The sequence below is a fragment of the Aptenodytes forsteri genome, unplaced genomic scaffold, assembly GCF_000699145.1.
Source record: "Aptenodytes forsteri isolate BGI_AS27 unplaced genomic scaffold, ASM69914v1 Scaffold229, whole genome shotgun sequence".
NCBI lineage: Eukaryota > Metazoa > Chordata > Aves > Sphenisciformes > Spheniscidae > Aptenodytes > Aptenodytes forsteri.
Window position 1 is genome coordinate 507983 of NW_008795863.1, and position 11792 is coordinate 519774.

An 11792-nucleotide genomic window follows, 5' to 3' on the forward strand; every position below is an offset into this window, starting at 1 on the left:
CATTTATCTGAGACTGGAGAAAAATCAGCATGTTCTGACAAGTCTAATACCATGAGGCAGTAAAATGGACCTGAATTTAGTGGAGATTGGAGCTCCAAAATAAATATAACACTTTATGTCAAATAATAATAAAAAAGGATAAATTCTCCTGTACAAATCAGAAGAGATAATAAAAAATAGCAAATAGATAGCAACATCTTTTCTATACCTACATGGGCATCACAAAACTTTTCAACCATAAGAATACCCCTCTATATTTCTCATTTTATGTGGTTTGTAAACTACTTCAGTAAGTTGATGACAAACATTGTGGAATTTCTTAGTACAAACAGTAGTTTTTCATAAAACTACCCAGAAAATCACAGAGACTTCTAATTAAATAGCTCTGACAACAAACAGGGAGAAGCAAAAAAATGATCAGCTTGTCTTTTGTCTGTTTTCATGTCTGTCCTTCTGCTTTTGGCCTAGCAAGCTGCATGCAACACTGTAAAGAAAATTTGTTAAAAAAGCCTTGCATCTGTAAATACTATATATTGTAATGTTGTATTGAATGATATATTATATTTGTAAATTTGTTTCTTCTTACACTTATCTCATACCAGAGACTTTGTGTTCTAGATATAGCAATACTGCGAAGGCATCTACAGAGTAACATTGGCTCATTGAGGTCACAGTGCATAACATACTCTTGAAAGTGAGTTGCCTCTGCAGGTATCTGAGAGTTGCTATCTATTTGAATGTGGCTGAGCATTTCATTTTATCAAAAATGCCACCAAATGCTCATATTCTGTGTGGTCAGTGCAGTCCCTAGGACAAGTCTAATGAAGATATGTTCCACCGAGGCAAAAAAAACTAAAAGGTTAAAAATGGAGAAATATTTACAACTTTCTTCAGTCTGTAAGGTTGAGTTTTCTGTTTTAGTATTCTTCAGTGCATTTTCAGAGAAAGGTTCCAAGGCTATGAATATAAGCAGTCTGGTCCAGTCCCATACATATCCGCAAGCCTTTTAAAACGAGGGCCCCAGTCACTGAGGTAATCGTAGTTCTGGTCAGAGTTTGAGCTGATCGAATCTAAAGAACTGAGCGACTCTGCCACCGAGCCATTCCCCTCAAACGCATATGTCTGCAGGGAGTCGTAGGGTGGTGCGCAGGGGTCCACATCAGCTTCTTTTAGTCTTTCCCAGATAAATTCCCTAAAAATGACATTATCTGGGATGCTTTTAAAAGTTGGTCTGCTCAAGAACTGAATCTCAGGTGTCACATCCCTTCTGGTCTTGGTGTCTCGGATAATGTTGAGGTTTCTCAAGGCAGCCATGTCAAAAGCCTCGGTGTCTTCTTCTCCACCACCCTCATCATCATACCTGACAATGTTCTCTCTGATATCTCTCTCTTCATCAAAAATGAGGGGTTCTTTTTTCCGTCGCCTCATGGTGACAATCAGCAAGACAAGAACTGGAACACAGAAAGACTGGAGTTTTAGCAATGATAAAGTTTCCTCATATTTTTCCTAGTGGTGGAAGTACTCATTAATGTATATGGCAAAGACCCAAGGAAATAGCAGGCAATTTATGCAGTTAGATTTCAAACCTAGCAGGTTCTGAAACAGCTTTTAAACCATAAGCTTTTTAGATGTTAAAAAATCTATTTCCAAAACCATTCTGGATTAACGTCTTCATCTCTAAGTCTGTATCCTATGCTGTCCGCTAACCATAAATTTTAGGACTGGTTCAGTCTGACTATTACAATCTCACAGCCATGAAATAAAAAAAAAAAGACCTTTTCCTGAACTCTTAATTGCCCAAGTGATAAAAGCGCATTCATAAAGTAACTGAATAGAATTTAACAACCATCATTTGGGAAGTGACTGAATTAAAGTATATGGCCAATCTCTGCTGAAAAAAAAAAAAAATTAAAAAATCATAGCTTGGAGAACACTGGATTGTTAAGCAAAGTGTAAAATAAGACTGTCTCAGTTCACGGATTAAAAGTATCTCTATATAAGACCTCACTTTCCTATAAAGTGCAAAGTACTGTACTTGAGGTTTATGAATTACATCTAATGAGAACTGCTAGGGCTGGAGTTTATTGGATCAGCCTCTGTTAGAAATGTAATTTTTTTTTTTTTTATTTTAACCCTTAAAGTTTCTTTCAGCTCGAAAGCTAATACTAAACTGCAGTGACAGCCAAAAGAACTGGGAGAAACTAACTCAAGGCTCCTCTTGTTCAAATACAGTTTTGGTAGAGAAACATCATTGCTGACACACAAAATATGGAACCAGTAATATAAATATTGCACCCATCTGTGGGACATGATGGAGTGTGAATCATCCTCCTAGAAAATGATTAATACTATATTGTAGCATCTGGATAACATTTGCTGAGTTAATGATACTCCTAGAAAATAGCAGGCATTGCTATGACTGTAAAAATAACTACGTTGAAAAGTAAGTGTCATTCCACATTCAATTAATCTCTTCTGATTTTATGTTTATTTTTAATCTTAAGAATATGTGATTATATGCATTCATATGTCTAAGGTTTACAATCTTTACTTACAGTATTTTTATATGCCAACTAAATGCTGTATAAACATCTGGAAAAGCAAAAGCTGATATAAATAAAATTAAGCTTGAGCTTCCCTAGGAAGTCTCAAAAGTGAACTCCATAAATTGTATGATGTAGGACTGCCATTCTTGAAAGCCCTTCTTTTCATGGAGGAATTTTTAAAATCAATATCAATCTATTCATCGTGAGGCATGATTTAATATTGGGATCCCTTGGTTAGAATAAACCAGTCATTGAAAGACTGTACATGCAGAAAACTGTATCATACGTCTACAGACGTTATGGTACTATTTGGAATTGGCTAAAGCATAAGATGACTTTAAAGGTGGACTTTCTGCAATTCTTTTTATTTTCCTTTGTAGCCATGTATGTCTAAAAATAAAACTGGAACAAGTTCAATTTTTTTCTAAACTTTTCGACAAATATATTAGTCAATATTTTTTTCCCCTTTTTTCAGTAGCTACCAGGCACACATCTAATGATCTATCTACTAACAGATGCCTTGTGACTCTATATTACTGCAACATCAGCATCACTCTCTCACTTTTTTGCCCCTGGCGTCTCCCTGGTTCATGCTTTATGTATTGAATTCAGAAGCCACTAGTTTGGGGCATTTTGCTTTGAACAATATTTACATAAGCAGTTTGACAATATAAGATTTTGACCTTTAAAGTGTTTTTTGTGAAATTTCAGAGCATTCTGATATTTGTAAAATACAAATTGAGCTGTAAATTATACAGCAGAGAACATAAAATTGTCATCATAAAGACAACAATTGCACTCCACTCAATGCTTTTCCATAACATAAAAAGATATTTTAAAGTGAAAATACAAATTAGCTTGCTGACAAGCCAAGATTGTTATTGACATAACTTTTTAATTATTATTTTTAACATTTACTGCCACAATTTTTATTGCCATATAAATAAGCAGCTAATCATTTCCTTTACCCAAGTGTAAATGCATTTTCACACCACTGTCCCCCTTAACAAACTTCATTTTGAAAGTTAAATACCTGCTAATAAGTGAAAAATATGAAACTTAGTAGGCAGGTCCGCCTAAAGGTACAATAAAAATCAAGATATAATGAATGTTTTATACAGTATTCCTTGTACATCTCACACTTGCTTGAAGCCAAGAAAAATATGGAATCTTTCTAAAGGTTAAACATTTTAGCATTTAGATGGCTTTATGAGATTATTAATTTCTAGCCCTTCCAACAGCTATGAACAATAAAGTTTAACCTCTAAAAGAATAAACCTTTAGCTGTATTGCAAGGACTGCAGAGATGAATACAAGCCCCAAACAAATTTCACTGATATCTAAATCAAGTGCAACTGGTTTTAAAGTTTATCCATTTCTCATTAAGTCATGGTGGGGTTTTTTTCCTACATTTATCACAAAAGCAGAGATCAGTAATTAGTGACTGGCTGAACATCTAGAAAACCTAATTTTATGCTTTTTAGAGAAAAAATAATACAATGTAAAAGCTGTAGGGACATACATATTGCACATTGAGGCCACTACTTTGGCTCCATACTGGTACACCAAACTCATGCCAAAGAGATGAAATAGCAATACTGATTTAATATGTGATTTAACAAATAAATAAACCATTATTAGAAGTAACTAAATAAAGACTAAATAACCAGAAGTAATAAAGATAGATCTAAACTAACCTTTTTGTTCCGATTTACCTGAATTGTTAGAAATGTTGATGTTATTTAACGGGTACAATAACCAAGAGAAAATGTCATTTGTATTTATATTAGCTGTGGTAATGCATAGTTATATCCTTGTGTCAGTACAGAAGTAATGATATATCAGTAGTTACAGTTCACCTAAATCAGTCTTTAAACAAACACCTTTGAATACAAGAGTGGATTTTTGCTTTGCCATTTTGCAGTGTGCTTTATGGAATTATTATGAAATTTCCGTTTTGGTATGATCTGGTAAAAAGTCAGGATTAGATCACCTGAGCATGTTTCTCTGTTTTAGTATTAATCTTTCCTTTTGTACTCAAGGCAACTGCAACATAATTGTAAGGAAGCCATAAAAGCCCTGAGACAACCTGAGGGAGGAGACTACATGCAGAGCTATACAGTAAGGGACAGAGCTAAATCACAAGCATTATAATGCCTTGTATACACTACATCCCTAAGCCTGGCATTTACTATAGCAATAAGCCGCATCAGCTGTGAGCAAATCTGCACATTGGTTTATGCCTTAGGTGTGTCATGATTCGTAAAGCTGAAGATTGGAGATCCTCAGCCATCTAAACAGCACACTAATAACCTATTTAGTTATATCTTGCAGTTGCCAGTACAGTCAGATGAGATTTGGGGATTACAGAGGCCAAGACTCAGGAAACCTGCATTTAATTCCCAGTTAACAAGTTTCATATATAACTGTTGTTTAATCAGTTTGGACTGGTATTTGCAAAGTGACTGTGACCTTTAAATGTCCACACTGAGTGACCCTAATAGGCTCTATACCTTTCAGAAAACAGCTTCTGCATTGCATACTCAACCACCTTTTAAATGACTTAATTGGGATACCCCCAAATTAAAACAGTTATAGATTTATCATTTTTAAAACTGCAAGACCAAACCCCACACATACTACATAGTCACATTCTGCACATATTTTACCTATTTAGAGAATAAGATCCTTATGACTAGGATTGTTTCTTCTTGTTTACAAGCCACACAATTATGTGTGCTGATTTAATTGGGTTCTTGTAGGTACTGTGATAATAATAACAAATTCCTCGTCTTTCAACTGAAAAAATATAATTTAAATCTGTATTTTGAAGTTTAATCAATGTACTATTAACTTGTAAACTCTAGTACCACACTAATAAGAGGTTTTCTTTAGTGTTTCTAAGAAAACAGGTGGTACTAATAGATTATATTCAGATGTATAGAAGTTAAAAATAATGAAAAAGCATTATGTCAACCTAGCTTTCCATTGTTTCAATACAAAGAAAATCTTCAACATCTCAAGTATGATTGGGTTATCTACAGGTGAGCATCTTTTTTTGTGTGATTTTATGTACAAATATGTACACATTTTATGATAAACATTTGTTACAAAAGCAATTATTGTGTCTGGAAGATGCTAACTGAAAAACAAATTCCCTTGAATTAAATTACCATATAATTTTCAAAGGAGTTAAAAAAATCCTACTTACTTCTCTAAAAATTATGTACAGTCTAAAATGAATACAAACTAGCTTTTCATATGCTTTTTACAGAATGAATTTTTTTTCTTTAAAACATAGCCTCACTGCAGAGTGAATAATTATACAGTTGTTTTGAGTAATTAACAAAGTACTGGAACTTTCTTGTGGAATAAAATTTAGAATTTAATCCCCATCAGTGAATATGAGGAGGCGAAAAGATTTCGGTAAAATGTTTTTAACTTTTAAAAATTATTTTAGTTTGAAAAAATAGTCTACATCATGTTACATGTAATTATAATGAATTAGTATGATTTAGTAACATTCTTCCTTCTTAGCATCAGTTAAAACATTGTGCTTATCTAAAATTAATTGGTTACTTAAGTACAAATAATAACACTAAGAAATTCCACTGAGACAATCTGAGCTTTGGTCAAGACAAATGGTTATTTATTAGACAAAGGGATGTATGGGGCAAGAACAAATACTAAAGTACATCATACTAACTTTAAGAAGATAAGAGCTTGTTGAGATTTCAAGATACTAGCACCAGAATGCATGTATCCATTAGATTTATGCAAATCTCATGCCTACTCCACTTTACAGCTGGCACTCACATTGAGATGGCACTGATGAATGTGACTGGATTTGCACTGCGTGTTAATCTTGGGTCAGAAAAAAATTTTGATCTGGTAGCCTGTCTCCTCTTTTCACTGATAAACTCTTACACAAAAAGGTGCATCCCTTGTTCCCATCTCTGGAACCACTTGCTAACAGCTGAAGCCTGTTTTTTTATGCTGTGCTAGTGTATCTTCAGGATTTTTTCTCAGGAATGGATGTGAAAAGAAAAAGGGAAAAAGGAGAAAGTAAATTCCTAGCAGTACTACCATTCAGCTGATCCCAGAAAATGTCTTCTAGGAACAAATGAGAGAAGAAGAAAGGGTCTGGGACCAGACAAGCAACAACATTTCACTGGGGTTTCACTGGGCAGCAGTGATGCTTAGGCACCTTTTCCTTGTGAAGACTGGCACCTGGCTGGGAACAAAACAGCAGCAGGATACAGTACCAGAATGCAGGACTCAAAGCCAGGGTTAGCATACAAACGCAGCCTAAACTGTGCCTGCAGCTTTGAACCGTACCCAAAAGGAACAGTTTAGATTGGAAGTGATGACAGCACATACAAATATCTATTTGGATAAACAGTGGTGATGCATTCAGACAGCTGTATTTGGAAGTCCAATTCTTTGACAAATAAAATCAATGGTAAGGTGGTCATATGCCAGATTCCTCTTCAGTGCACAGCCCATTATTCAAACACTGTGTTCAGAGAGCTTATCCTCAGTTCTTTACTAAACGCTTGCTCAGCACACTCTAAAAATGACTAGAATAAAAACTCAGGTTTCTTGATTTATTGGTTGTATTTGAACCCTGTGTAGTACTGGGTAGAATGAGCAAGTTATTGCCTGGTAACATGCTGTGTCTCCAGTCAATGCTCTTCTTTAAGACATATGGCTCCTATTTAAGAAAAGCTTATGCCCAGGCCAGGCTGCTTTGTAACTACAGTAGTTTCTTATGTAATCTTCAGAAACTCCCTTTTTATATATAACAGAAATGGTGACATTTCAACTTGGGATGAAGTGAATTGCTATTGTTACAGAACTTTTCTTCTTAAGTACATTGGACCAAAGTTTTAAATGGGTATTTTTCCACTGATGCCAATGCCAGTTGATATAAGAGAATCTTTTATATATCTTTTTGAACTCTACCATTTAGCCTCATGTCTATATAAAGTTCATTTGGGTGTATAAATGCTACTAGAAAAATGGTATTTAAAAAATGTTCATTAAGACTTTTGGCAATCATTCCCTTCCATTTCTCCTTAAGCTTAGGCCTAACCGTGTGTTGAGTGAGTTTAAACAATCTTATGTTGTTAGGGTTTTTTTGTCACAAAAATGGAAAACTCTGGAAATGCCACCTCCTATGCACAGGTATTGAGTAAGTCGGTTGGGTTCATTGCAGAGGTGGTGATTTGTCTTACACTGTAACAACAATGCAAGAGGATTTCCTTTTTTGAGTCCTTTAGAAATGTTTATAGCAGAAGGGACATTTGCTTCTAATGGTTTACAGTGAGGGGAATCAAAGTCAATAAGAAGAGAAATCTATACGTTGTTGAAATACTGCCATGAACAGAAGTGTGGACAAAAGTCTCTTGATTTGACCTATTCAAATTACTTGGATAACAGCGACAGATATCACCACTGGGATTATACCAACCTGAGGAGACTATAGTCTTCCCCTTTTGCTTAGACTGATATGTACAGCCAGGGAATAGAAAAATCTCTCCATTGGTAACAACACTCAATAAAATTCTTGTGTGTTGAACCGGTACCCTTGTTAACGTGAACTTTCTAACAATAAGCAAATCTAAGCAAAACTGCACTTTTGCTCACCTGCATCCTGCAGATGCAGGATGATCCTTCATCTTTACTCCTCGATTTGGGCCTTTACTACTACCATGTAGTCATTTTGTTTAAGGACTAGGCATGAAATGAGAAATGCTAACCAAACTAGGATGCTGACACTGTTCCGCTGTTTTCCACTGTCTTTTATCTAGTTGCAGTTTCACTGCACAACATAAAATCCAACTGTGCTACCAGTTGCAGAAGTAACAAAAGATCATTCTGTAGAAGATGTTCAATTAAATATGATTGCCATCAGTAAATTAAATCTGTTATATTTTCTGAATATCTTTTGTTCTATGCAAATCAATAAATGTTTAAAAATAGTTATATCTCTGAAATAGGGACACACTGATACTGGTTATATGGTAAGTATGCTAAACCAAATACTTCCATAAACTGCATTGTCTATTTCTTAAATATTACATTTAATGCAAATGACCTTTTTTTTCTTTTGCTGTTATATCATATGTACGTCTGGAGGGAGCTTGACATAGAAACAAAGTATCTGAACCTGAAAATCCCAAACTAAAGGTTTTGTGTGGCTCACGATACAAAATGCTGTTCCGCCTGGAATGTTAGGTGTCCCTGTTTACAGAAATTGGGGTGGGGGGGTGTTGAAGCTTATATACATATATATGTCTCTCTATCTTTTGCTACTATACATTGAATGGAAAATAAGGGTAACAGGAAGAAGACGTACCTAGCAGTGTCAAGACACAAGCCAGTATTGCTATCAGGGCTCCAGTGCTAAGTCCTGCAGGCAAGATATATGCTTCTGCATTACATGTCTGAGCAATACCATCTGCATCACAATCACAGACTCTGATGGTGAGGGTGTTAGTGCTACTAAGTGAAGGTGATCCACTGTCCACGATGAAAATTGGCAAGTAGAAAACAGACTGTTCCTGTCTTCGGAACCCATTTCTTCTGGTTAATACTGTTGCAGTGTTATCTAGGTAAAGGAATAAAATATAAATATAAAATACATGACATTCCTAAAACACAAGCCTATAAATAATACAGTCTTTCACTTAAAAGACTTTATAAACACATTTATATTATTTCAACAAGTTTATCTTTCCTTGTCATATATTTTTGAAGCTGCAGAGATAGGATCAGCTGAGAAATGTTACCCAACTAAAAAAAAAAGATTTCTATTTTCCACAAAAGACTGTTTCAAAATTGCATGACCTTCCTAAAACACAAGCCTATAAATAATACAGTCTTTCACTTAAAAGACTTTATAAACACATTTATATTATTTCAACAAGTTTATCTTTCCTTGTCATATATTTTTGAAGCTGCAGAGATAGGATCAGCTGAGAAATGTTACCCAACTAAAAAAAAAAGATTTCTATTTTCCACAAAAGACTGTTTCAAAATTGCAGAGGCCCGTTTGTTTTTAGTTAAGCTCACAGTTCCACACTCTTGATAGTTAGTTGAAGGTGAGATCATTAGGTGAGATCAAAAAAGGAAAAATTCACCCTTCAGTGATCAGATTAAGTATCTATATACCTGTTTCAGGTCTAATTTCCAAGGGTCTATTTTAATTATTTACAGAAATAGATATCATATTAATGGAAGGGTTGAATAAATTAATAGGAGAATAAGTTCTGAAGAACAATGAAATATTTTTTAAATGCAAAAAAAATCCAGTTGGTGCACAAATACAGGTAATTGCACATGTAACAAAGACATGCACTTGTTTCAGTCTCATCTGAGAGACAAGATGACTAATATGGTCAATCTAAAATGTGTGGTTCGATGCTGCTCTGAGTTGGGTGAAAGTCCATGTGTTCCAGAAAATATGTGCAAAACTCACTGTGTTCAATACAGGTTGACAGCTCCTGAGAGGTAGGGAGTTACATCTCCTAGAATGTATAGAAAAGGTCGGTCGGTCGGTCTGTCTATCTACCTATCTACTTATCTATCTATTTATAGACAGAAATATCGATAGTTCTGTAAAGTTATTTTATTGTGTCATCTATTATGACCTATCTGGCAAAATATGCAAGCACTTCTTCATATAGCATCATATGAGATATGCATAAAAGTAATTAACATTGAAAGAGGCAACTGCTGCTGTGTCTTGTAACTCCATTGATTTTATTGACATTGCAAAAGTCTATTATTAATTTTTCCAAATTATAAGTTCTCTGGAAGAAGGTCTGTCTTTTCATTAAATACTTTACAGTACTTGTAACAATGTCAGATTTCCGAATAGAGTCTTATTCTAATGCATTTTTATTGTTTTGATCATTATTACTATTACAGTCTTTAGTTTCAAACTGCAAGCTGCTCATATGAAGAAAATTAAGCATGTCAGTAACTACATGCAGGGTAAGGCAATAAATAGCTGTGTGAGAGAACTTTATTAGGTCACGTTACACTTAAAGAATGTTCTTCAGTCTGTCTGTACAAACAGCATCCTTTAGTCCACCATATGTCTGTTTTTCTTATTTTATTAATAAGGATGACTTTGTAGCTCTGGTTTAGTACTGATCTATAAAAGAGCAATGCAAGAGTAACATAGTGTCTACTTAGTTCTCTTTGCTTCAGCTAACAGCTAAACTGACTGATACATGCCCAGCTGCCTTACTATGCAGTGCAACTAATGAGAACACTAATTAGAAGCATGTTCTCAGATATTTTAACTAATAGAAACGTGATGTCAATGGGAGTCTTTGCATAAGTCTTTGGGGAAACAGTCATAAGATGTCTGTGTAAATACTGTAGGCAGCTTCCATTATCAAACGCAGTCTTCAGTAAATGGTATACTTACTGAAAAGATGTGTTTTTCTGAAAACAAAAACAAAAACAAAAAACAACCCTCTCGATTTACCGTGCACTCATTTTTTATGCCCTGAGTTATATTAATAAAACATGAATTCCTGGACATTTTTCAGTCACTGCCCCAAGGTAAAACCTAATTTAGATAAAAACCTATAAATTCAAGGAAAAAATGTGATTGACTTCTGGAGGGGGGGGAAGAAAGATTTGAAACTGCTCTGTTTGGCTCAAGGCTTTAAACAATTCAAACAACAGCTTAATTCCCTTGACAAATAATCTACAGATAAAATTATTTTGCAGACTGATTGTACTTTAATTTATGTCCTTACCAGAACAGAATTTTATGTAGGTCATAATCAGCATGATATATTAAAAATAAAAGGTGTTAGTAGTGAATATTTGCCCAAAAAAAAAGTCATTACCTTTGTTGTCCTGCAGCGTAAAATTGTGGTTATTTGCTGCCTCTGCTGTTAAACTGAAGTAGAACTGATGGCCATTTGGTGGATCATCTTTATCAATTGCACTGATTTTCTGGATGACCTGTTTTGACATACAACAGGGTTTCATTGTTTGGAATGGGAAGAAGCATAAATACATGTACATTTGTGCTGGTTTTGGCTGAGATAGAGTTAATTTTCTTCACAGTAGCTAGTATGGGGCTGTGTTTTGGATTTGTGCTGGAAACAGTGTTGATAACACAGGGATGTTTTCGTTACTGCTGAGCAGTGCTGACACAGAGTCAAGGCCTTTTCTGCTCCTCACACCACCCCACCAGTGAGTAGGCTGGGGGGGCAC

General features: G+C 34.9%; 1 protein-coding gene across 2 annotated transcripts in view; it reads right to left on the reverse strand.

Moving 5' to 3' along the window:
* Positions 1 to 893: 893 nt before the first annotated feature.
* CDH7 (cadherin 7) overlaps positions 894 to 11792 on the reverse strand; it is a 72852-nt gene continuing 61953 nt past the window's right edge. The window contains exons 9-11 of one of the 2 annotated variants that reach the window (XM_009284080.1): positions 11420 to 11537; positions 8908 to 9159; positions 894 to 1451 (exon numbers count right to left, since the gene is read on the reverse strand). In XM_009284080.1, the coding sequence (XP_009282355.1) occupies positions 958 to 1451; positions 8908 to 9159; positions 11420 to 11537 (864 nt within the window). In that variant the 3' untranslated portion in view covers positions 894 to 957. Of the gene's footprint in view, positions 1452 to 8907; positions 9160 to 10034; positions 10079 to 11419; positions 11538 to 11792 lie in introns of those variants that run through there. The other variant, XM_019473343.1, reaches the window with a different exon arrangement.